The 26048-nt window shown below is 36.7% G+C and overlaps 1 protein-coding gene across 2 annotated transcripts in view; it reads left to right on the forward strand.

The window, feature by feature from the left end:
• The first annotated feature begins 2130 nt into the window (after positions 1-2130).
• The window catches only part of LOC148837474 (guanine nucleotide-binding protein G(q) subunit alpha), a 61100-nt gene continuing 37182 nt past the window's right edge, over positions 2131-26048 (forward strand). Inside the window, exons 1-2 of one of the 2 annotated variants that reach the window (XM_088910835.1) lie at positions 2131-3133; positions 23732-23916. In XM_088910835.1, the coding sequence (XP_088766961.1) occupies positions 2998-3133; positions 23732-23916 (321 nt within the window). In that variant the 5' untranslated portion in view covers positions 2131-2997. The remainder of the gene's footprint in view (positions 3134-23731; positions 23917-26048) is intronic. The other variant, XM_088910836.1, reaches the window with a different exon arrangement.

The raw sequence follows: 26048 nt of genomic DNA on the forward strand, positions 1-26048 counted from the left end.
CTTGCAATCTACTTGTTTGGCTGGGCGTGATTACTCTTTGAGAACATCAACTATTCTTGTATCTGCAAGAATGCACAGTGTTACAATTTTACAATGCAGAGTCCATGGGAAGCCTAGACATACAGTATTTGTGCTTGCAGCAGTTAGACACTCTCAGGCAGCCTAGTTCAGTCACAGGCAGCTCATTTACACACAGACCAACATAAACCAGGTGCACTAAGATAATCTTTTCAGTGCGCCCACACTCCTTTCAAGTCTATAACATTGATTTGAACCAGAACCAGAGTTCTTATAATCCAGCTGTATACTTTACAACCATTGCACTGCCACAGTATTAATTAACAGCATAACAACCTCAACACTCACTTTAGAAAAGGTTTATTTGCCTAAATTAAGGGAACAAAGCCTATAAATTCCAGATACTTAAAGCCGGTGTTAATCATTAAACACTTAAATGGGTGTAATTGTTTTATTTTTTTTAAGAATGTAAATGTGGTATTTGATCTATAGTGTAGTGTTTTCTGTGAAAAGGCTATTCTGAAACGTTTTCACACACACTGTAATATATTTTGTAAATAAAAGTATCTGAAAATATGAGTGTGCATGAATAAGTACATATTAGGTGATTAATGTATATTTCAGTGTATATCAACCCCTATAACTATGAGTTTGTTTCAAACATCATTATTGCTACTGAAATTACAAATATTAACACATTTGATCATTATTATTTGATACTCTAATGAATGTTTTCTTTTCTTTCAGATTAGGTACTTTGGACCTGCCAGTAAAACACTTCACCCAAAATCCATGAAAATATATTAATACATTAAATCAGGAAAAATACATGAAAAATATTATTGACATGAAAGTTGAAAAGAACCAGCAAAAGTATGCATTGTGAGAGGAATAGAATTATTTAGATACAGATAGGGAAATAATTTATTTTCATATAGTGAATATATAAGTGTATACAGTCGATTGAAGGTATCAAGGAGGTCTAGTGATTTGTGCAAGATTTGTCAGTAAAAAATGCAATTCTGAAAATAAAAGAAGGGACCAAAATTACAAAGATTAGGCATTATGATTAGATATCTTTAAATATACACTATAACCCTATAAAATGAATTGTAATGTTCTTTTTATCTTAACCATTAAGGTTTAATTGTTCAAGTGTACAAACTTTAAACTTACTTTTTGTTTGCCTCATAAAAAGAAAAATATACAAAAACAGTACTGTATATGTGATGAAAATGCTACTAGGAAATAATCAATAATAAAAATGAATTGCATTTATGGTGTTTTTCAGCCCAAAGAATCCAAAAACCCTTTACATACTGGAGGAGACCTACTGTATTTCATCCACCACTGAAGAACAGCCCCTCTACACAGCAGAAAATGAAATCAGGAGAAATGAAAAAAAAATGCATCACCAGCTAAAACAAAGGGGATCTTTAAGGAGGTCAGATTGTACTGGCCCACAGTTTCAAAGAGTGCTGTGGGCTCTTTAATGACCTAGTAGTCAAGAGTTTAGTTTGATTCAAAGAACTGCACCACAGTGTCCCCAGTCACCATACTGAGGTACTGGTCTGGAAATGGTAGTCTGAGGCAACTGTCCCACCTGCCTGGCCAGTAACAGAACTGATAGTAGCAGCCTGGTCTGCCTTGGTGGTCACAAATTCCACTAAAACCAGGAGCTGTCTTGCTTAGTTTTTCAGGCATGATTGGGTCAAACTGCAAAATGTAATACAGTAACATTACTATCAATAATAATAATAATAATAATAATAATAATGAAAATATTTTTTGCATTACCCTGGTACTGTATATCAACTGGTTAAAAATGAATGTTTTTAAGGTAATAACAGTCACAATCATAAAAAAGCTGTATTTGTAAGGCACATACTGTATACCTGTACTGTGTATTGTCTGTACAGTAATGTCTGTCATATTATATTTGAGATCTTGCGGTCAGCACTAATCTTACTTGATATTTTGCACTTAAACCACGGACTATTTTTTTTTTGCTGAATTGTGCTTTGCCATCCACAGGTTAATTGGAGCTACTTCTGTGTCTGCGTGTGCTTTCCTTCAGTTTGTCAGATTCTTCCCTCCCCAATTACTAACGTCACTGTTAGGAGTGGATGGTGTGTATAATAAAATTACATGCATGGAAAAGAGGAAAAGCGGATAAAGAACGGAGAATTTCTTGCATGCAGTGTGTCTTGATGCAAAATAATTTAATGAGATACTTCTCTACGGACATTTCCGGGATTGTTACCGTTCCCCATTTTGCGTGTCATGTACCTGGGGTTCTGGTCATTTTTTTTTTCCGTAGGGTTTCCATCTGGAGATAACTGTATTCCTGTCTAGTGGATTGGAGCGGATTGGAGTGAAAGTCCGCCATATTCTGCCTTACCACGCCCGGGAGTCGAGCAATTGAGAAAAGGGCTGTATAAATATATTTATTTATGTGTTTTTTTTTTACCATATACATAAAAGGAAAAAAGCATACAGTCTGGAGACTGAATTTCAATTAATAATACAACAAAGAAGATTTTAAGAAATCATCTAGCAAGGATGAAAACCCTTTACAAGATTAGGTAGAGAAAGGCTACGGAGGCTTTCTGAAAGGATCTGTTGCTCAAACTGAGAAAGAAAAGCAGATTAGCCCTGTTAGGATTTTAATAGGGTTCCAGGGGGTTATTTAGAGTTGCTGTTTTGTTTAAGAGGAGCTGCAGATTATCAGAAAGAGAAACCAAAAGGGGGGGAGGGGGGCAATTATTACAAAAAAAATCTTGGTCATTTTTTGTTTTGTTTTTCCTTTTTTTAAAATTCCATTAATCGTGAATGTGTCCGCGTTTTGTGCCGACTGGACTGAGATTTCTCTTCCAAAAGCCGCAAAGGATTTTGATGTTTTATTTTCGCGGGCGCTGTTATTGAAAACATTGTACAATTAAAAGGCACTAGAGTGAAGGAGATTTTTTTTTTGGAAGAATGACTCTGGAGTCCATCATGGCGTGCTGCCTTAGTGAGGAGGCGAAAGAAGCTAGACGGATCAACGACGAGATCGAAAGGCAGCTCCGCCGGGACAAGAGAGACGCTCGCCGGGAGCTCAAATTGCTATTACTCGGTAAGAAGCAGCTGCGGAGAACGAATATTTAACCGCGGACAAACAAAATAATTTTCACGCTCAGGCGAAGGAGCGATAGCGTTTTCGTGCAGGTACACTTACAAAACAGCGGTTAATGTCATGCAAATAAGGTGGTTTCAAGGAAATTTTCACAAGAGTCCGGGGCTTAAACTGCTAACGGTTATTTTCTTCTTTCTGTCAGTGATTTGTTAGCGATAATTTAGTGTTTTTCATTTTACGAAAGCGCTTCTATTTTCCTTAATATAATTTGTCGTGTAGTTTCCGCCCTTATTCCGAAAAGGCCAAAGTCTGGGTGCTTTATTGATGGCTATAAGAGGTTCAGAAATTCCTTGCCCGCAAATTATTAACTTAAAATTCATAAATGGCAATGTGGTATACGTTCAAATGCTAAGGAGTTTTCTGAGATCACATCAAAACATATAATAAAATAGTTCGCTTAAAAGTAGCCTTTTGACAGCTCTAACATATTGAATCAGGGTTGTAAGTGCAATTCATTTTTTTACTCTGTACATTTTTGTAATTACTAATAGAAGATTGTCATTGTACATGAGGAATCAAAAGTGCGTTTTAGGTCAGTGATAAGATCTTGCAGGGGCTCCATGTTAATTTATCAATAAATCTAAGAATGATGGCGCTTCTTAGAAATCATAAAGGCTGTTTTGGATACACCGTTTTACACGGTGAACAGCTATACTTAGAGCATGGTGTTGTATAGTCAACTGTACAGGTTTTCTTTATTCTCCTTTCAGTTTAAACATTACTAAAGTAAAGATATTGCGTTTTCTTTTGTAAATGTGTGAATCTCCCATAAAAGCCTTGACGAATCTTTGGTTCTTTTGGGGGCGTATTTGTTTTAAAATAGTTTAAATTATGCATTTTAACGAGCTGCGAAACAATTGTGGCATCTGTTAAGCTATCGCATTGGTAAAAGCCCATCAGACTATCAATGAAATAAGTTTTTCATGAAAATGCCCGAAGTATTTTTTTAAGATAAAATTGTTCTTCAGAAAGTCAGTGTTAAAGCAGCATACATGATTCTTGCATTGCATAGTAATCGACTTGAGTAAATACGGTTGGAATCTTTCTGTTCTTAACCAGGTGCTGTACAGTACCTTCTTTAGTCTCTTTTTGTGGTTTTTAGGACGAGGGCTGCTTCTAGTACTGCACCAGAATGTCTTTACTATTATTTTCTCGCAAGATACCACAGGTTGCTTTTCATATCCAGATTCACGGTTAATGTAAAAACTCTGTCATGAACCTCTCATAGACATTTGAAAAATTCACAGATGTGTTTATAAAAATGGAGGATGTTTCTTAATTTGGTTTTGAATCAAAAGGCTTGATACCAGAATCCCAATAAATCCAACCTGATAAAATCCCGTATTGTCGGGGCAAAAGGCACACTGCAGAGAGGAGAGTGGAAGATCTTTAAATCTATCTTCCAACTAAGGAATTTTATTACGGGCGTTGGGCAGGGTATCTGAGTAATGGAGGTCTGCAATCTTCTTGCCTGATCTCACCACATGTCTGCTGGTGGAGTGGATTCTGGAGGCTGTGATGCGAGTTTGGGGCCCACAGAGTTTCTCCATTTGTGAAGTCCTCAGCGGAGCCAAGACACGGATGGATCCTTTGCGGACCTTTGCTGCCTGAACTTTGTACTTGTTCTGCCAGTTGCATGATGGAGCAAACTCCCTAAAATGTGCAGAACAAAACTAGGCCTGTGGGCATGTGAACCAAGTTTAAAGGATAGAGCAATGGTGTAAAAAAAAATGCAAGTATCATTTTTGAAAGAGTGTGCATTGCTAGACATGCCCTTTGAAATGTAGGCGTCTTTGTTGTCTACGTTGGACATGGAAAACGGGGATGTCGACTGCATGTGCTTGTTTTATCTTTTTGGTATACTGGTTAGTGCTTCTGTTCAAATCTTATTTAGGAATTACCCGTTTGAGGTGCATTGAAACCCACTGGTATCATGATGCATGATGTTTATTAAACAAAATGAACTGTCACATCACAAGTTCTCTGGCTGTGCTGCCAAGGAGTACATTACAAGGTCCAGTTAAGTTATTTTCTAAGCTTGTTTGTGTTGAGGTGCTGGGGCGTTGACGTTCATGGCCCAAGCCTTTTCAAGTTTTTAATTGGACTCATAGATTTACTGTAAAGCCATTTTAATTTGTGTTTTATTTATTGTTCATATTTACTGGTAAGCATGACAGTAACAACGTTTTACGGTACAGTAAATGTACATTTTAATGCTGTATGTATAAATATTTAAAATAATAGAGAAAAAGATCAAATGGATTCTGTTTCACTGTATGAGAACCATACAGACACAACAGCTTTACTGTTTATTACAGATCCAATGTTTCCTAGTATATTTTGTTCTTACTTAAAATGACACTTTTTCCCGAAATGAGTTTCAAATTTAAAAGGTGGTAGAGGTGTGGATTATGCAATCTGTTGACATACCTTGGCAGGATATTTCCTAATTGTGCGTAAATGGGGCTCTTGTTAGAATACTGTGGCCAACAACTAAACTATTTTTACCATTACTTTTTGTTAAATCATTACAATAAATGTCCTGAAATAGGTAACTGAAGTACTTATTAAAAGTTGAAGTTTTGTTCTCAGAACATCTTTCTCTGACTTTGAAACCTAAGTATCCATGTAATTAGCAGTAATAAAGTATGAATGTAAAATGACACAGGTTTTGGCTAAGTAACAATAAAGAAGCAAGAAATATCTAGCTGCTTTGCCTTTTCAGGTCTATCGTTGATGTTTGAGAGACCCAGGAAAAGTTGGCACTTCATTTTGTGTTAAAGGCACGATGAAAGCTTACACCAGGTTTGTGCATAGGGTATACACCTTGTAGTTGTTCATTGTTTTCAAAGCAGTTGCTCACTTTGCCCAAAGGGAAATAGAAAAGTATGTTATGGCAGGTTGAACAGGTATGTTTAGGTTGATAGTGAAATGTGATAGTGAAAGCAGAGAGAATTTTACTGTTTCGGTGCCTCGCATGCATAAACATAGCACACTGCATGCACAAATCACTGAATTCCTTAATTTAGAAATTGTGCTAAAAAGTGCAGCATCTTAATATTATTTAATGTCTAATTAAAACTATTTTAAGCAATGTGATATTTTGAGCTCTCACTTTATTGGAACGTAGTATAGCAGTATGACAGTAACTTAAAAAGTACAGCATTTGTAATTTTCCATAATATAGGCAGCGTTTTTAAAAGATTCACATCACGTCTAAAGGGGTGTATACTTTTTCAAGTGCGATTGATTGGTGAACGTTGTTATACATTCATTGAGAAATCATACAGAGCAACAGACTGTTTTTAGCTTGTTTAGATTTTTGCTTGGTCTCCCCACACAGTGATTATTCTACTGTCCTTCATACTGTACATACTGTCCTGTAATGTAAGGGAAAGACTTACCTAGATCTAGTCTGTTAAGGAATAAAGTACTCACCCTTCTCCATGCAAAATTCTATAGTGTAATTATTGTAGTTTTCGTAAATGATTATACATTTTTGCTGGGGTATATAACCTTATGTTTATTATTATTGACATAGTCGTTTCAATACATAGTTGGCACATCGTGACAAACTGTACTCCGTATTTATTCAGCATCTCGGACTGGAAATAATGAACAATCCTATTATGAATGAACAATCTTATTATTTTCACAACAGGCAAGACTAAGTAATTATTCTGTTGATCCCCACATCAAAAAACAAAATATATTTATGCATGTATTAAAGTGGAGGCCTTTTCTAAACCTTGAGTGATGATTGGAATCTGTACATTTAGCTTGCTGTTGATATATACTGTATCTTACTCCTAACTAAACTGTTCACTGACTGCTTAGATGTAAATTGTAATTGGGATAGGTTGAAGTTATAAATGAAGCACTTTATTCAGTACTGAGGTTTCTGAACAGTTTTTGTGTTTTTTAAAAATGACCTCTGTTGATTTATATAGAAAGTTCCTTCTTACTAGGTTAAAATAATGAGAAGGGCTGACACAGACGTTTAGTTGTATTGAGTTACCGTGATTGCAGCAGCCTTCAGACAGTTTCTCAAAAAAAACCTTGTAGCTCTTTTTTAGCCTGGGACGGATGTCTCATGGCTGTTTTCAGTAGCCAAGAGAAAAGACACTTGGATACCTTCTTAAGCTGTGAATAAGAATTAACCACATATAGCCTTTGAATTTTAATAGGCATAGACACTTCAAAAATACAGAATCCTAATGTTTTAACAGGATTTGGCAGGATAAAGTTAAGTGTGTTTTGTAATTGGATTTTGTGCTGTCATGTTACAGATTTCTATTCAGAATGTTTAAAATTTGCTAGAAGCATACAGTAGGTCACAGTGCATGTGAATAAGATGCCCCAACACAAGTGATCAGTTAGCTCTGGGTTTTGGGGCTGACCTTGATACTGGGGACCCATACTGTATACCTGCTGAACTCTTCATTTAACCGAATCCTTCAATCGAACAGCCGAGTTGCTTGGTCATCAGCTTTGCAGTTTTCTTCTTCTCAAAACGTGAAGACTTTTGATTCTATATATGTGTTAAAAAGCAGCTGCCAACACGTTTTAGTACAAAGGATGAAAAATAATCCTGTCGTGAGCTCAACAAAGTGTTCAGTCATGTACCCAAGATCACAGCTGTGCTGAAAAGCAGCAGGCACATGGATCTGTGAATGCTGGGTGCCCTACATGCAGTGGCATTAAGATTTTAGATGAAATATAAGGGCATAAGCATGTGTGATATGCAGAATACTTGAAACGCGTCCTCTCAGTGCCATTTCATTCTTATTTAAAAAATATCTTCATGTGATCTGTCCACCGGTTCAGTAAGTGGGAGGCATCTTATTGTGTTGGACTAAGAAAGAGTGCTGTACAAACTGCCGTTAGCTTGATTTGGTATAAGTCCGCTGCTAGATAGCCATCTGTCATCTTTATCACTGCAGCTCCAACTCTTTCAAACAGTATCTGTCAGGTTGGCACAGTTTGATTTCAGCTTCAGGGCAACTGCTAAGTGCTGTTAATGTAGAAGTGAGAAGGGGTGTCTTTTTACAGTCAACGTAATTTAGAGCACATTTCCCGCACTGTACCAGGTTTCACAGATTTATTAGGCAAATGTAAAGCTGGCAGTAAGATAACACAAATACACTGTTAATTCTGAATACTGATCACGTGTAAAACTATAATTTCTACACACCATCTCTTTTAAACCCGCACTTATGATCAGAGCAGTATGCAGATTTCATAAATGTTCCTAGTAAAATCTTTAAATTACAGAAGGAAGCCTTGAGAGTCCCAGCTTGCATTGCTCCCTTGTAATCCTTCAAGCTACGGACTGTAGCTGTAACAGCAAAGAACACAAACCTGATGCACAAAGATGTCTCTTGATCCGATGCCCGAGAATAATGACAAGAACATGCATCTTCATTTAAATAGCATGGAGAGGCTGTTCTGGTACAGTTGACATTGTAGCAATTGTTACACAGTATGACAGGGGAATTATATATAGCCTGCCTATTAAGTAATACTTTTAAAGTGCTTTGTGTGCCCCATCTGGTGTATCCCCTACTTGGAGCAAGTGTACCATCTCTTTTGCTGTCTGATACAAACAGTTCACATTTGCAGCAGACCTGGTCGCTAGAAGCTAATAGGTTATAAGGTAGAGTATCATTTGAGCCCATTAATACTATTGGCCTCTAAATACTGCACAGTAAAATCCCAATTTGCAAGGAGTAAGCTAGCGTCTGTATGCATGGTATTGGTTTAGTATGCAAACAAAAATCTTTTCATTTTTCAAAATGGATTTGTATTTTTTATTAGACTCATGCACTTGAGCTCTAAGTGGCCATGAAAGATCAAATTTGCCATGCCAAATTTAGTGGCTGTCCATGATTTATTTATTTTATTTTTTAGTAATGTAAGGAGATTACTGACTATTTCAAGGTAGCAGGAGTAAAAATATTCTAGGAAATTCTTAATTGTAGTTAGAGGTAAAGTTCCTCAATGCTGTACAACTAAGTAATCTAAACAGAAAATATAAGATGTGAAAAGTTTGTTGTCCAGGTGCTGTGACCCATCTGCAGGGGTGTTTTGTCTATTCTAGGATTCCTTTATGTAATATGCACAAAAAACTACTTTCACCAAAGTTTTGGTCAACATGTTCTGAAGCCAGCCAAGTACTGTAATTACTGTATTTTATAAGTTTTTTTTTTTGCTGTTGATACTTTGTTCCATATCTCCATTAATGATATTGGAATATAGTGTGAAAGTTGGAACTTTGAATTCACCCTGTTTCCCAAGGCTGAAGATGTGACTGTACACTGAAGAGTAAGGGAGGTGGATCTGACTTCACAGGCCCACTGTAGTCTTTTCTGCTGGTGAGAAGGCAACTTCAGAGCACAGACCTACAGCCCAGCCAGGTGGGGCGGCACTTTTGGACAGGCTCTGATAAATGTGTGCTGATGTTTTCAGGACGCCATTGGTGGTGTTTGATCTCCATCTGGGTCTCCAATATGTAATCTGTGCACTAAACAATGGTTAATAATCAACAAATAAGTTGAACATAAACATGTTTAGAAAGTGGGCGAATTATATTTTGCATAATCTTTTTAAGGCATTAAAATATTGCGGAGCACACCACTATATGTAATCACTTCGCTCATAATATTTTGGTCCTGGTCATGAAAATGGCCGTAGGAATGAATGGTCAGCATTTTATTTTCTGCTAAAAGGTTCAGCTACTCAAATGGGCGCACAGTTAAAATGGTCAAACCCGATAGCAGGGAATGTATTTATAATGAAAAGGGAAGCGGTCCCTATGGTGGCAGACAAGCTTTCAGTTCATTCTTGTCGGGTTGAGGCTCTCTCAGTTTTGTTGTTCTAATAGGGATCATCAGAAACCAAATTTCACACTTGATCGTTGTGACTTCATTAACTATATAAAAACAGACAAATTCTCTTGAATCATTTTATTACAATTTATGCGAGGTGGTAATTAAATGCATTGTCTGTTTGTCATGCGGTACATGATTGCGATGAAAATAAGGTCCTTTTATAAACCTGCCTACTCAGCAGGCAGACAGCCCTGACAGAAGAGTTTTGCAGGTGTTTTCCTGTCACCTTTTTAAAGTGTTGGACATTCTAACACTGTCAAATGGACATTGTAAATATGTGAGCAACAATGTCTGTTTTTGTTGGGGGGGGGTTCATAATGGTAATTACACCTTCTTGCATTTCTTAGACATTTCTCAGTCTAAAGGATCCCAACTTGTTGTGCATATAGCGAAAGGGACCCGCTTCATCCAGTGCTGATGTTTAATGCCCAGCCAGGAGCCAGCAGGTCAGGTGGAGAAATTGACCCCCCTGCAGAATTACTGGGGAAATTCCAGGAGGCCAGATTCTGCAAACTTGAGCAGCATTTAGCCAGTGTGGGATTTAGTTGTAATTCAGTGACCCAAATATACTTTTTGCAAAAGAAAGACATACATTTCAGATTAAATGAAAGTTTCCACTTCTGAACCACTTGTTGCAATTAAATATTGAATTTTCACCACATTTAGCTTTGAAATGTGAGTTTTTTTTCATTTTTTAATGCACTTTACATTTTCTTGGCTCAAAGTTGTTGAGATATATATATAAATATACGATTTTTGCATTTTAATCCAGTGTTACAAGCTACTGAGCATGTTTTGGGGGTATTTTTATTTTTTATTTTTCACTTTTGTTTGGTAATGCCAAATTACAGTGGTTCATGAAGTGAAATTTTGAACTGACGTTTTTTGAAAGTAGTATATGATGTAATCTGTTTCTGAAACCTGATTTTCAGTCCGCAGCCTTGTAGATTTTGTACGGTGCCCTGAGCCTAAGGTGAAATCTATAAAACCATTATAATCTTCTTTAATATAAATTTCACTCCTAGTAAGGCGAAAGAAGAAAGTGATTTCTAGTTCAGTCTAGAAGCTATGTGAGATAATAAGGCTTTCATTGGCAGAGGCAGTGAAGAATAATCTTTGCTCTTTGGGAAACTCAGTATAAGAGGGACTCACTCAATGTGCTGCCCAACGTGTGCGCAGATGACAAGTTTACTAATTCTTACTGTACTTTTATGCAGAAGAAGCAGCAACTGAAATTGACAGGTGATGTTAACAGTACACCACTGCTTGAGTTGCAGTCCTGTTTAAACAATCAGACAGACGAGGGCAAACAGCAGAACTGGTGCACGTGACTTTTGGGAAATTTGTGAGTCTGTAGATACACCCTGACAGACCAGACATACATAATGTGACAAGTCTCACATTCGAGACATAAATGCAGCTTATATGTTCTGTAGGAGTTGCAATGCTACGTCCTGTAACTAAAAACTCAATACTTTACATTTTTTACTCATTTCCTCTGTTTTATTATTCTTCCATTTTTTAAAGTTAGATATCTGTGTTCTTGTTAGGTTAAAAAAAATCTTACTGAAATCTTAGTCATTTTCATCTCTGAACGGTGTGAATATCTAGTGCCTATTTCCACGACGTGACATGACGTGGTCATACTATATCTTTTATCGACCTAAACTGAGGAGTTTTTAATAATTTCTTTTCTTGATACACACGCCTCTAGGATTTCCATTTGCCACTCCCATCACATGCACACCATGATTTTTAGACATAAGATCAAGTAAGAATTAAAGGACGCCTGTCTGCCAAAAAGCCTGATATATTTAAGATGTGTGTAAGAATGGATACATTTATCAACAGAATCCATTTGTCGAAATGAAAGTTCTCTATTGTGAAAATATTGATTAGAGAAAAGTGTTGTAGAAGGTATAGCAGCAGTAAATATTGCCAAACATTTGCAGATATCCGCAAGAGCCCTGAGCTCTCAATTTGTACAGCCCCTTACTTCATTCACTGTAGCTTGTTTGCTGTTTCCTGCCCTTTGAGACGCTGCCATTCCTTGCCAGTGAGTTTAGATTTTCATTTTTTATCAGATAGGGATCAATTATGGGTGTAGTTATGTCAAAGAAAGTTTTCATTGTACTGTCTGCAAGTGGTTTGTGCCATTGGCTGACTTCAGTAAAGTTCTACCATTGTCATCAGTCCAAGAATGGAGTACTTTTAAAGAAGTCCATATACAGTACTTATATACAGTGTTGGTTGCTTTCTTTAATTTAAGTAGCTTACCACAAAATGTTTATGCAGGGCTAATAATAAATAATTTCACTGGCAGATATCTAGAATGGAAAATAGTGTCAGAGTAGTCTCACGGATCTGGACAGAACGCAATATTCGATTGATAAAAATACCAATAAGCTTGGCTCTCTTTAATTAAAATGGTGTTAGGTGGAATCTATAACATCAGAAAAATGTTCAGTAAAACAAGCCAACAACATCAAAAGAGAAAGGGACAGAATGTAATTTAGATGTGTCCTAAATGTGTCAGTACTGCTGGTTGCCTTTAAGGAGCTTGTCCCGAATTAAGACACTTTTCAGCAGACAGTTTTAATATTGATATAAATGTGTCCTATCTGGATGAAAGTGGAGTGTTTCATTTTTATCCCCTACGGCACTATCTTAGTATCCCAGGGCAAGACTAGGAAGTGAAATTGTGTCTTAAAGGAAAATGCAATCCAAATAAGAGAAGTTTTAGCTCATTAGGAGTTGTGGGCAGTAGGTGAACCTGGCATGTGGTTAATGCTCTGTGGCAAGCTGAGGAGATGCTGGATGACTTAAATCACTCTAACCTTGCAGCTTAAGACCACTTGTGTACGGTCTGCTAATAACATATCCCATGGCAATACTTGACATTTGGTCCCAACCTGTTGGTTTCTTTGGTGAGTACCTTTACTGTGTGAGCCTCGCTCTAGCCCTTTAAAATTAACATTAACAGAAAAGTTACATTACGTTAAAACCTGGAGATTGCCAGCCTCTAAAATAGAAATATTGAGGGTGTTAAGCAGAGTTCATTAATCCTAGGTTAGGTTAAGGATAAAGTGCTTGTATGAGCAGAGTGGCTAATTGGAGGCAAAACTGGTTTTTGTATTGTTAAGCCAATTGAGAGTACAAGACTACTGCAGGATGGACAGCTAGCAGGACAAGCAGTGTAGCAAAACAATGTTGGTAAACCCTTATAGCTGGGTGTGCAGGCACAACTGAGGTACAGGGTAAAGGGACTTGAACCCGTGTCCCGCTGGTAAAGAGTCATTGTTCGCAGCAGTAGAACTGCTGGTGTTCTAGCCAAGCCCTCTCTGAATCCCCCACACCCTTGCAAGCTAAACAAATCCCTTTTGGACTCTCAGTGGATTTCAGGATCAAGTGACGGAATGTGCACTTACTCATAGTACAGTTTTCCCACTCTGTGCGTTTTCTCCCTGTGGCCCTGGAGATTCTCCAATAACATGGGGAGCTCCCATTTGTTGAAGGGGTCAAGCAACAGGACAAATAGCAACTTTTCTCACTTTGACACTTCGCAGTATTCTGTTTAGATAAGAGTTTATCGATCCCGAAGTGAAATTGAGGTTATGAAATTCAGATTAGCTGAAATTGTTACCTTTCTGTTTTAATCTACCCCGTTAAAGAACCCAGAGTTTAGCAGAGCATTGATCAGACTTTCCTTTGTGTGCCTTGTGTAGTCAAGATGTGGAAGTGGTCAGTTCACGGGAAGAGTTATTAGGACCCTCTCCATGAACCTGTTCTAAGAAAGCAAGGACGTGCATCACCGGCATTCATGATCACTGACAGCTGAGGCCGTGTCTGGTCTTGATTTGACGTATCAGCTGTCAGTGCCATTAACAGCTGCTGGATAAGACAAGGAGGGTCTGCTACTTCTGGAGGTCCAGGTCGCATAAGGTGAACATTATTCAGATGTGTATGGTTGACTCTTCACAATTCCCATCTATAGTGGATCTGTTGTCCTTGACATTCCAACCCAATGAGCAAGCAGCTATAATCAGAGTTGTTGAGAAGCAGTTCCTGATTGACCTGAAACTGTCCCATAAAATATTTTCCTAATACAAGTTCTAGAGCATCCACTGTCTGTTCTTTGTTCCCGTTTTGAGTGGCAGATCATCTTTTCTGCACTTTCAGTTGTGGTATTGCCAAACAGGGGTTAATCTTCATTTCATGACTCGTAACAATCATCATATCATCACCGTGTTGAGGTCATGTCTCTTTGTCTTTCTTACTCTTGATTCTTAGATTCCTGAACAGGTTTCTGCTGCTTTTTGCTAGACTGCAGTGAGAGTTTCAAGACTGCTCTTCACCAGAAGGAACACTGTTCTCATTTGTATTTGAGTTGGGAAGAGAGAAACATTTCTTAGTTTATAAATTCCATCTGCTTCTTTAGTTTTTGAAGTGGATAGGGCTTAAAATGCATCCAATAGTGTCTGTGTATATGAAATATTTTATTTAACAATTAAGTTAAATTCTACATTCTAAATTGGTCCTCCTGGAGTTTTTTATGTTATGGCTTTATGTGAGGAAATAGACATTAGTAATTAACAGTGTGTTCCTACAGTTCATTGCCTTCAGATTGACTGCAGATAGTTGTTTTATCTTAAGCAAGCTGTGTATCTAAGATTTGGTTCTTGCTTAACGGCTCTGTAAGCTTGTTCTTTGACTTGGGAGAGAGTACTTAATTCCATTGTTAAAACAGGTACGTACTGTTAGAAATTATGAAATGTTCAGTGTTCATTGTATAGTTCTAATATTCAGTAACACATTCATAATGTGGAGAGATTACTGAGTAGAGCATTGATTTATAGATGTTATTAAAAATGTTCACTCGTCTCCATTTTAAAATAAAGGATACATTTAGTTCAGATCTTGTTGGTGCATTGTGTCTTTTCTGGTTAGATATGTCACAGGTCTGCTAAATAAGTCTAAACTTTTTTCCTAGAGGGGAAATTTTGAATAAATAGTTCAGTAATCCTATTCTCGTTCTTTGTGACATAAGGTCTTAGAACAAATTAGGTCTCTAATATTTGAATGTAAAGGAAACAAATGATTCTTTACATTCCTAGCTTAATCAAGGCTCAAAGTTAATGTGCATTTCTGTATTTAACAAGTGGTTCATATATACATTAAGGTTTGCCCATTTTTCATAATTTAATGTTTCTTACAAAATGAACTGTTTCATGTCTTTTGCCATTTAATTCTCAAATGAAATTCCGATTTTGAAATTTGAACTATCCTTTCCTCTCAGTCCAAGCAATGAAGCAAAAGGAAAAAATAAAGGGCTCATCCTTGGTGCACAGATAGGTGCACGTGAAGACATTCACGTTCCAGTGCCTCCAAAATGAATTCCCTATGTTTGACACATTTAGAAAATGAGAGTAAACAGTTTTTCGGTATTAAAATATTAAATATGTGAGCAAAGGTTAATTCTTCGCGATGGGGAATGATAATCCCCTGCCATGCAGTGTCAAAGGTGGAAAGCTGAGATGTGAAAAAATGTACAGGGTGCACTGTAGATGAGCAAATCAGGACATCCAGCTCTCCTTTAACTGTGGGTGTTTGCTCCATACTGCTCTGTTTTGATACATATACCCCTTTACCATGTCATTACCATGGCTCTGCCCAGTCATTTCATTGATTAGCAAAAATCTTTGAAATTTATATTTAGGTTTAAAAGATGGAAGTATGTTTTAGCCTGAGAACAGGAGGACCTTTTTCTCACAGAAAGTTGTGAGAGGGGTGCAAATTACCCATCCTTGTTTTTGTAGCTGTCACCCTGGTACATTTTCAGGAGATGGTTAGAAGACATTCTTTTTATCAATTAGTTAACAGTGAGCAAACGAGTTAAATGGGCCAATTGGATTCCTCTTGCTGGTAATTTGTTTTACAGAAGTAATGAACCTTACATGCCAAGTTTAGGACATCCCCTGCCATGACCATATCCCACTCTCCCCAGAAAAGCTGGCAAAAGGTGATGTGATTCTTTTAGAGTCATGTCTGAAATCTAGATAAGCATTAAATACACACTTTTCTGTGCTGCTGTGCATCTGTTGGTAGGAAGGTATAATGCTGGCAAAAAGTATTAAATACTACTAAGGTACAGTTTACTAAATAAAGACTAAGGACTATTTAGGATCCCACTTTGATACTGTATTTAGCTGTCTTACCTGGAAAATAGGCACGAGCAGATGGTGACCTATATATAACTATATAACCCAAATACCACAGATAGGTTATCAAATTTTTCCCAGTAAAAATACAAATTTTAAGTAGCATTTGCAGAAACTATCAAACATAATCTGGCACATCCCATTCAAGGTGTTGCCCAGACGTGTGCTGTGTCCTTCAAGGATAGGCTACAGGGTGGCTACGTCTCTAACTAGGAATAGACCGTTCTTGTAAGAGGCGTTTGCAAATTCTTGTTTCAGAATGTGGTACTGTATTTCATCATTTTTATTGCACTTTTGTCCAAAGAAGATGTTTCACAATGTCATGTATGAATAACACTGCGGCATGAAAAATGTACCCATTTGCTCACGATGATGTGATGAACTTTATTAGCCAATGCCAGAGCTATGGAGTAAAGCCTGGCCGGTATGTTGTTGAATTTCATATCAGCAGTAGTAAAGCAAAGTAGTTACTATTCTTCTCAAAAACACAGGGATCCGTTTAGTTTTGGAGTTCAGAAATTAGTTGTCTTCAGACCTTTGTAATAGTGTTTGGATTGTATACGTATTATTTGAAAATGAGTTCTGATTACGCAGATAAGCATACGGTGGAGAACATGGTTAAAAACAAGTCCCACACCTAATATTTATCACGGAGAACAAAGCAGCAAACTATCCGCCTAAGTAAATTTCAGCTTGTTGACTCTCACAGCAACTGACTCCTGAGGGAGGAGGGCAGTACACACTGACACAGTTGCAAAGCAGAAGTGACAAAAAGAGGTGTAGAAAATGAAACCATGACTAAGAGGCGGCTCAGTGCTTATGACACCTGTCTGATCAAAGGTGACAGAAAAGAGCACAAATGCATTGATCTCAAAATGTTATTGAATGGCGGAAGATGGGTTCTTGAACTGTAACTTTTGTTGGCAATATATAACTTAATTTAAATGTACATATACAATTCAAAAATGTCTGAAATGTTAAAGATATATGAATCACCAAAGTGCAGTCAACAACATCTGCCAAATTTAAAAAAAGATTCATTCAGCCCTTTCCTGTGTTTAAGGATGTACAACAATTTGGAAGAGCAGGGAGAATTTGAGGGTTGGCTAATAATACTATCACATCATCTTACAAATAAATAATACTTGGAAATTTGCCATGTTTGAATAGCTGTACAGAATTAGTGTGCTTATAGCCTACTTCCTCTACAACACAATTATTTAAATAGGCTGTGCTTTTCATTTGTTTTTTTAAACTAATTCACGTTTTTAATTTTTAATTCTTAAAGGTTGTAGCTAGTTGTGATTGGTTTAAAAAACGTGCATCAATAGTTATTCTATTGAATGAATAAAAAGGAGAGGCAGGTATGCTACTGTATGTATGATGTCTGAATTTTAAAAAATAAATTGGATTAAAATTCTCATAACACATTGTGTATTGAGAATTATAGTGCATTTGTTTAAAAATAATTTGTCAAACTGGCATACTATTTGGAGAGAAACCTAATTATTCACATAGAAAAGTTTAATTGTATAGAACTACCATAAAAGCCTTCATTAACCTATATTGTAAGCTACTGCGAATTCCTTTCAGTTTAATTACTTTGTGTCCTTTGGGATGACTGCAGAAACTGTTATAGCAGGAAAAAAAATCTCTTCCATACTTTCTAAATGAGAAGTAAACTGCAAAGGCTGTTCCAGTATTTTAGTGAACAACTGGAATGTTGAGGGGTAAAATGTTCTGTTGTTCCTGTTGCTAGACAAACAGTGAACTGGCAGGCTCCGATTAACATGCAAAAAAGGGTTCAGAACTACACTGATGCACAGTAGACTGGAACAGAGAAGATCAGATGATATGAATGGATGAGAAAGAATTCCTTCATATTGCTTAGTCACAGCTGGGATCATGGATCAAAGCCCCTTTCTTGATGTGTGTTGAGCGCGTGGTTGGAAATCAGAGCTCACATCTGAGCCTGTAGTATGGATTTTACTTTGAAATTTACAGTTGTTTCTGCAAAGGTGTCAGCAACTTGCAGAATGTAAATGAGATGTTTCTTTTCTAAAAGCAATAAGCAATAAACAGATAAATATGGAGTCCTACTAGCTACTAAAGGTTAAAAAGGACTTAGATGAATTTCATGTTGATTCTACTTCAAACAGCTTCAGAAATCCTTTTAGTACCAGTATTCCGATAATTAAATTTTTAGATCTTATTGTTAGGAATGCGCAGTAGGTATAGAAAGTATTGACCTCCTTAGACCTCTACCACATTTTCTTGTTACAACCTCAAATTGCAGCATTTGAACAGGTTTTTTTTTGTACGACTAACAAAACATTTTGATGGAGCATAATCATTTTTATTGTAATAGAAATTTGTTTGAAAAATAGAAAATGTAAAAATCAAGCTTGGACAAGTATTTGCCACCCTCAGTTCTTAAGCATTTAATATTTAGTTGCACCTCCTTCTGCAGCAATTAGAGCCTCAAGTCTTTTGTGGTACTGTATGTTTTAACCAGCTTTTTACATCTTGTGAGTTTTATTTCCGCCCACTCTTCCTTGCAAAATTGCTCCAGCTGTTGCAGATTGCTGGGGGAATGGAGGTGTACAGCACTCTTCAGTTCCTGGCACAGATTTTCTGTGGGACTTAAGTCAAGGGCTTCCACCTTCTTGAAAGTTTGGCTTTGTATTCGTGGTCATTGTCCTGTTGGAATATGAATCTCTGTCCCAGTTTCAGATCTTTTGTAGACTGTTCCAGGTTTTGGAATTGGACTGTTTCCAGGATCTGCCTATATTTTGCTCCATGCATTCTGCCCTCCTGTTTTGACAGGTCTACCATTCCCTGCTGATGAAAGCCAACCCACAACACAACGCTGCCACTGCCATGCATTCATGGTGTTTTATGAGTGATGAACAGTGGTCTTTTTTCACCAGACAAAGTGCTTGGGATTAAGGCCAAATAACCCAACTGTTGTCTCATCAGACCACAGCATTTTTTCCATATTGTTTCAGAGGCTCCTACATGCCTTTTTGCATATTCAAGGAGTTCATGTGAGCTTTTTTCAGATATGGCTGCCTCCTCGCCACTCTACCATACAGCCCAGATTTGTGCAGTACCTGAGCTATTGTTGACTCACTCAGGTTCTCCCATCTCAGATATGAAACATGGTAGGTGTCTGAGGGTTGTTTTCAGCCTCCTGGCTGCTTCTCTGACCAATGTCCTTCTTGCCTCAGCTTCTTGACTGCTAAGTTTTGTGGAAGACATGGTCGATTAAGATGCTGAGTTTTATGTGGTCCTCTACTTCCTGTTAATTAATACTAAAAAGTTTTGTCAAGGTAAATGTATGAGCTGTATCATTAACCCAGCATAAATTTAATATAAATTGGAGTTTGTTGGTTTACACCTAAAGAAAAAGAATGTATGGAGGAACCTGAATTATAATGCACTAGATCATCACAGTTTTATTTACTTCTATTTGTAGTTGATTAGATTGAGTTGTCAATCACGCACCCAAAAGAAGTATTTATAAACCCATTTCAAAAATAAAAACCTACTTCTGGTAATTAACATTTGTGATACAACATCCAGAGTTTTATGTCCAACTTTTCCAAATTCCAAGGGAAATTACAGAAAGTCAATGTCTGAAACTGCCCTCTGAGGATAATTTGTAGGATAATTTGGTGCTTGAAAATCTGCCCGTATCACAGTTTGAAAGTGGTTTAATTAATTCTCTATCCAGGAATCATTGTCAATGATTTGTACAGTTTTTAACTCGGGATATCCAAACCTTTGTTTGGCTCTCTGATGTTGACTTCCTGTATCGCCCAAAGCTTTGAAGTCCTGCTCACACTAAAGACAAGCTGGCTGATTTCTGATATCTTGTGGTTAGGAATTTGTTTTCCGATTTTATGTTCATGGATGGCCTCTTCAGAGAGACTGGGAATTTTCCGTATGAAAAATTAAGATTCGTCAGCAAACAACAAAACCTTAACATTGAATGTTTAAACATTCTGTAGTATTTCCTAAGCAAAATAATAATATACTTTAATGTTGCAAACAGTTGTACAGCATTTATAAATTTGTTAAAAGGTAGTTCCCTCTGATTTACTCTGTATTTGTGTTTAGTTATTCTAATTTTAGGGTTTTTAAAACATTTTTCATTCATCGCTATTGCATTTGTCTTCCCCTATACAAACGGGGGAAGTTTCCTCTCTCTCCCTCCGAACCTCATAGTGCTACTTTGTTCTCTCTCTTCTCCCTGCCTCTCCCTGTGATCAGAACACACCTGTTAACCATTAAAGGACAACAGACCCCAATGAGCCTGCAGTTCTGCTCTCGCATCCCTCCTTCCTCACTCACAGACACAGCTGGGGAAAATAAGGGAGGATCTTTGCCGTATCTTGAACAGTGATTCTTTGTTTTCACCGAGTGGCTAAGAAAAAGTTGCTTCTGACTTACAGAATGTAAAACTGGGGCGATGAGAAGAGTTCTGAAGCAGAACCCTTATATAACACAGGGAGTGGATGTTTTACAAATCACATTTACATTTAATTGTGTAGTGGTCTTTGTCATGTATATAATGTCGTAAAGTGTGCTCTCGGCAAACGTGAAACAGATGTGTAACTGTGCTGTGTAAACATAGTTAAGTAAGTCTTTTTAGTTTAGGTGCTTTACTTTATTTGTAAATCTTCAAGCTTATTTTTTAAATCTGATTTCAGTGTATTTTTTTCTGTAATTCAAATGATGCTGTTATGCTATAAATCTGTGTAATGTTTATGTAAATCACAGGAATCTGTGCAAGGGTGAAAGGTTGACATGTTTCAGCTATCACAGAAACGTCTTTCAGAGGGTTTTCCTCCTCTAGTGAGGACTAGTGAGGAAAACCTAATCATTTAACAATGATTACCATTACTTTTCTTGGATTTGTCTTTTAAAATACTGGATTAATGGTGAAAGTTGACTATTAATCTGTGATTGGTTTAGAAATTTCTTTTGGGAAGTTTATTTTGCTTCAAAACCAGAGAAGGTTATAATGACTTCTTTTAACATTTTAAATGTAAATTAATTTACAAAGGTACTGCTAGTTATGGAAACAATATTATGGATTGCTTAACAGACATGAGAAGTCAAAAAGAAACTATAGAAATACACAACTACAAAGAAAAACGTGACAATTTAGACCAACTCTGCAGGTCCCCGTGTTAGAGTAGTGAGACCCCGAAAGAAAACATTAATAAGAAGTAGACTTTATAAGACAGATTTCCCTAGTGGTCCTGAATAGCTGAAATGGCAAGCATGGTTTCTAGTAATAGTTTTAATGAACTTAAAATTCTTACCATGGGTGGAATTCCTATGGATTTATCATTTGTTTATATTTTTTCCTGTTCTATATCTATTTGATGAAGACATTACTTGCAAAAGAGCACTAGTTATGACTCCAGCAATTTAGACATTTTACATAGCATATGTAATATTGCTTAAAATTGACAAAAGCATGTTAGGCGTTAAATTAAAACACTCCCTAGACACTTTTGTACATATTTTTGTATGCAAACCTAAGTTATAATGTTTGGACTTGTATTGTGCTGGCGACAGTCAAGATTCTTTCTGGGATTAATAATAAAATGCCTTGCTTCACTTTTAATCCCACTTTAGATTACTAAGGGGAGATCCGTGTCTTCTGCCACAGAATTGCAGCTCCTATTATGTATGGCCATTGAGCTCCAGCAATCCCTATGCCTCAGATCACACAGAGCACTGAGGGATTGCTTCACTGAGTTAAGGGGGAACTTTAGAAAGACTGGATCGAATAAGCCAAAGGTGGAATTAAAGTGGAACGGTAGCAAGAACTCTTTCCAAGTGTCAAGTCGCAAGAACCTTGGCTTAACACCTCTTCCTAAAGATGGTACATCCATCAACACTGTGGGCCTGGTCGCTATACTGGGCCATGTAGGTTTGGAAGTTCTGGTCCATGAATATCAACTGCAGCAGTGGTCAGTTTGTCCTTGGAGGTGTGTCATCCCATTACTGACCAGGCCTGCTCTTACTTAGCTTCTGAGATCTGAGAAGATTAGGATGTAGGGTGGCATCACTGCTACCTTGAACAAGGATTCTAAATGTTGGGGAAAAAATATATATTTTTAAATTTTGTGACTGTCTTTAATGTAATATTGCTTAATGCTGATCTTTCTGTCTGAATGGTCTTATGTTATAAATACTTCAAACAAACTTTACCCACAGAGTTGTGGGCACCCCATCCAGTCATGAAGAAGAGGTACCTCCTGCTGATTTAGTATGGAGAAATCTCTCTCATTTTGCACATCAGCAGGTTTCCCTAGATTATTTTTAGGTGTCGGGGGGAGTCCTGTTCTCGTGTTCAATTTGTGATTGATGCTGTTTTTGCATGTTTTTTAAAAGGAAAAGGCAGTATTATATTGTTCCAGGCACTCATGGTGAGAAAACAGTCATCAGACATTATTATTTGTGACCACTTTAATGACTGACATTAGGGTGCTCAGCCACTCTCCTCTTCATTACTGCGTTAACTTTACTATTATGGGTTGAGTCAGGCAAAGTCTGAGGCCTCGGCAGGTAGATGGTCACTTACTTCATTTCAGAGACAGTCATTATAGGGTGTATTATTACTAAAGTTAACTTCAAATGAAATGTCTCTTTGAGAGACATCTGCTGTTATTTCCTTTTAATTTTAAAAATAATAGTAACAGTTTCACTTCACACAGCTGTACTTCATATCTTTTAAATGACTGTGTGTAACACTAGCCCATTTCAGGGAGACTAGGATTTTCTCATTTGAAACAATGTAGCAGTTTGCTTACTGTTTCCACAAGTCAGCAGAAATACTGAAGGTGGTTCTAATCTTTTCACACTACATAATTTGTACAGCTCTTTAGTTGTGTTTTGGAAAGCTACTATAAACCTCGTGTGCAGTTTGTCGTGCTTTTACAGTGAAATAAACTTCAGTTCCCTTAATCTCTTAATTCTGTGTTCATTTATACTTTGTACAGTAATGTTGGTTTATCAGTCAGGGTTACATATGAACTCAGTTGAACTGGCTGTTTACCACCAATAATGGTGTGTTGCTATCTAATTCTTATAACATAATGCCTACCTTGTCATTTTTTCCCAGTCCTCTTGTTGATAAAATAACCTAAGCTTTCCATCAGAAAAAAATAGGAAACCCCTCGCTTCTTTTTACCTGCATTGACTGTACTGTACTTCATGAAGTTGTACCTTGTTTTGAGAAGTGTATATTCTGCACTTGTCGTGTGCAGCTGTTGTTTTTGGATTTTGCAACCATTTCGAAACATTTGCTTGAAACAATATTAAATGAAAACTGTAATGGGTATCTGTAAATTGTGAAATAAAGACTGATTTTTAAAAAATATTTTTCTCTTTTTTTTCCCCCTGTACAGGTACAGGAGAAAGTGGCAAAAGCACGTTTATCAAACAAATGAGAATTATCCATGGTTCAGGTTACTCGGATGAGGACAAACGGGGTTTCACAAAACTGGTGTATCAGAATATCTTCACAGCCATGCAATCTATGATAAGAGCCATGGACACTCTAAAAATCCCATACAAGTATGAACATAACAAGGTAAGATTTTCAAAATGTTTTGTCTGTGGTGCTGAGGAGAATGCTGTCTCTTTTTTTTTACCCAACCTGGTAAAAATAATGTATTGCCCTGCTGTGTTTTTCTGAATATAAGTAGTAATCTCTTGTGCCAAAAGAGCTTTTAGCTCCTTCACAGCTTTGGTGAAAATGTAAACTCTTGTATTGAAATAGCGTTTAATCTCTGCAGGGTTTTTCATAACATACACTTGAGACGATCCTGAAGAGCTGCGATTATTTTTGGAAAACCTTAGGCCAGTGTTAAAAACCACCTCCCAAAATGTGTTTTGTAATTTCTGAGGACTTCAGTTTTAGATTTACACAGTAAAAAATAAAAAGTAAAGGCAATGGTTTGATTTCTCGGATGATTCAAAATTTGACTTGACAGTCATTTGACACTAAAAGCTTGTAAGTATATTGTAAAGACTTCCAGACTTGACTTGTTTTTCGTGGCTCTGACTTTGACTTGAATCATCTTTGCAAGAGGCTAGGACTTGACAGTGCATGACAGGCATGTTTAATTATGCTTTGTGATGCATAGATAACTGCCAATAAATTGATTTTTGTTCTACAAAATGAAACCCTAACTTTATAAACATAAATACTGGTCTGTTGGGTGTTTATTTTTTTGCTGTGTAATATTCATTTATAATTTGAAATGATAAATTATATATTTTAATATTTGATTCTGAAAGCTATTACCAGTACAGCCATTGAGTGCTTTAACTCATCAGTTCCTCAAGAACAGCTTACAGGTGACACTGATCAATAATCCCAGAGCCAATTTAGAACTTGGAATTTCAATGCGGTAGTATACCACCTGATATGTGCATTCTGGTACATTTTCTGCCAGTTGTTGAATAAGACTTGAAAATCTGAAATTATTTTTCAACAGAACAAGCATGTACACTAAATACAATAATCTCAACCTATATGCTTTAAATGCTTTTGGTTTATTTGGTTAACAATGATTACGATCTTATTGGAACTGAAAACTAGAGGAACCACTGACTGCTGCTAATTGCATTTTGTGGGGAAATAATGTCATTGTATACTAAACGCAAAAACTGCAGAACACTATAAGTAAAGTGAATTTTCACCTACTCTGACCATAAGCATGACTTATTCTTCGCATGAAATGCTTGTTAATTGGAAACAAAAAATGATACATCCGATGAGTGAATCAGTGGCTCTGGTACAATAGTGACCTAGATCTAGCAAGAGAGGCAGCAAGAATTGTTTGGCAAACAAAAAATATTGCTCTAATGCAAACTTTTCTGCAAAATGTAAATTTAAGAGTATATGGCATCTAATTTTAACTGTCATCTTATACTTATCCATCCAGACAAGGAAGTTGGTTCTGGAGCTCTAGAGCCAGTTTATTTAATACATTAATTACTTTTGCTCTATTTCGAACTCTAAATGTATTAGAACTGAGGATGTGTCAGGATGCACATTTGAAATAAGCATCTAGGACAGATAAGGTTAGACAGATAAATACGGTATTTTGACATCTTGCTAAACAGTTTTGTTATGAGTACTTGTTTTGTAATAATTCTTTTATACCTCATACTTACAGTTCACCAAACACAAATGCCTTAGGGATACCCAAAAGAATTAACTGCCAGCTGTTATTATTGGTATTGTTATTATAGTGGCTGTTTGTCCTACACAGTAAATCAGCATCTAAGTTAACCCTGTGTTTTTCTATTGTGTAGTGGGTTTTGCAATATGAAAACATATGAAGTATTAGTAAATGTCAATTTTTTGACAGGACTTTGTGATTTGAGGATCTATTTAAACTCTTTTTACTTTTGCTGTCTTGCATGTTTTATGTGGTTACATAATTTTTTTTATTTAAACATTTATCAAATTGTTACAGATGGCATCCACTACTGATTGATAAGAGTACTGAGGCAATAGTAGAATAAGGTTTTGCAGGGTTAATCTGGTAAAGTTTTATTCAGCTGTAGAACAGTGACCTTTTTAATGATTACATTATTGTTTTCCATTGATAAATTATTTTTTATTTATTATTATTATTTTTATTATCGGTAGTGCTAGAAGCAGATATAGAATTACGCACCTAGGTTAACTGATATACACCTTCATCTTAA

Source organism: Atractosteus spatula, chromosome 3, assembly GCF_055471065.1.
Source record: "Atractosteus spatula isolate fAtrSpa1 chromosome 3, fAtrSpa1.hap1, whole genome shotgun sequence".
Classification (NCBI taxonomy): domain Eukaryota; kingdom Metazoa; phylum Chordata; class Actinopteri; order Semionotiformes; family Lepisosteidae; genus Atractosteus; species Atractosteus spatula.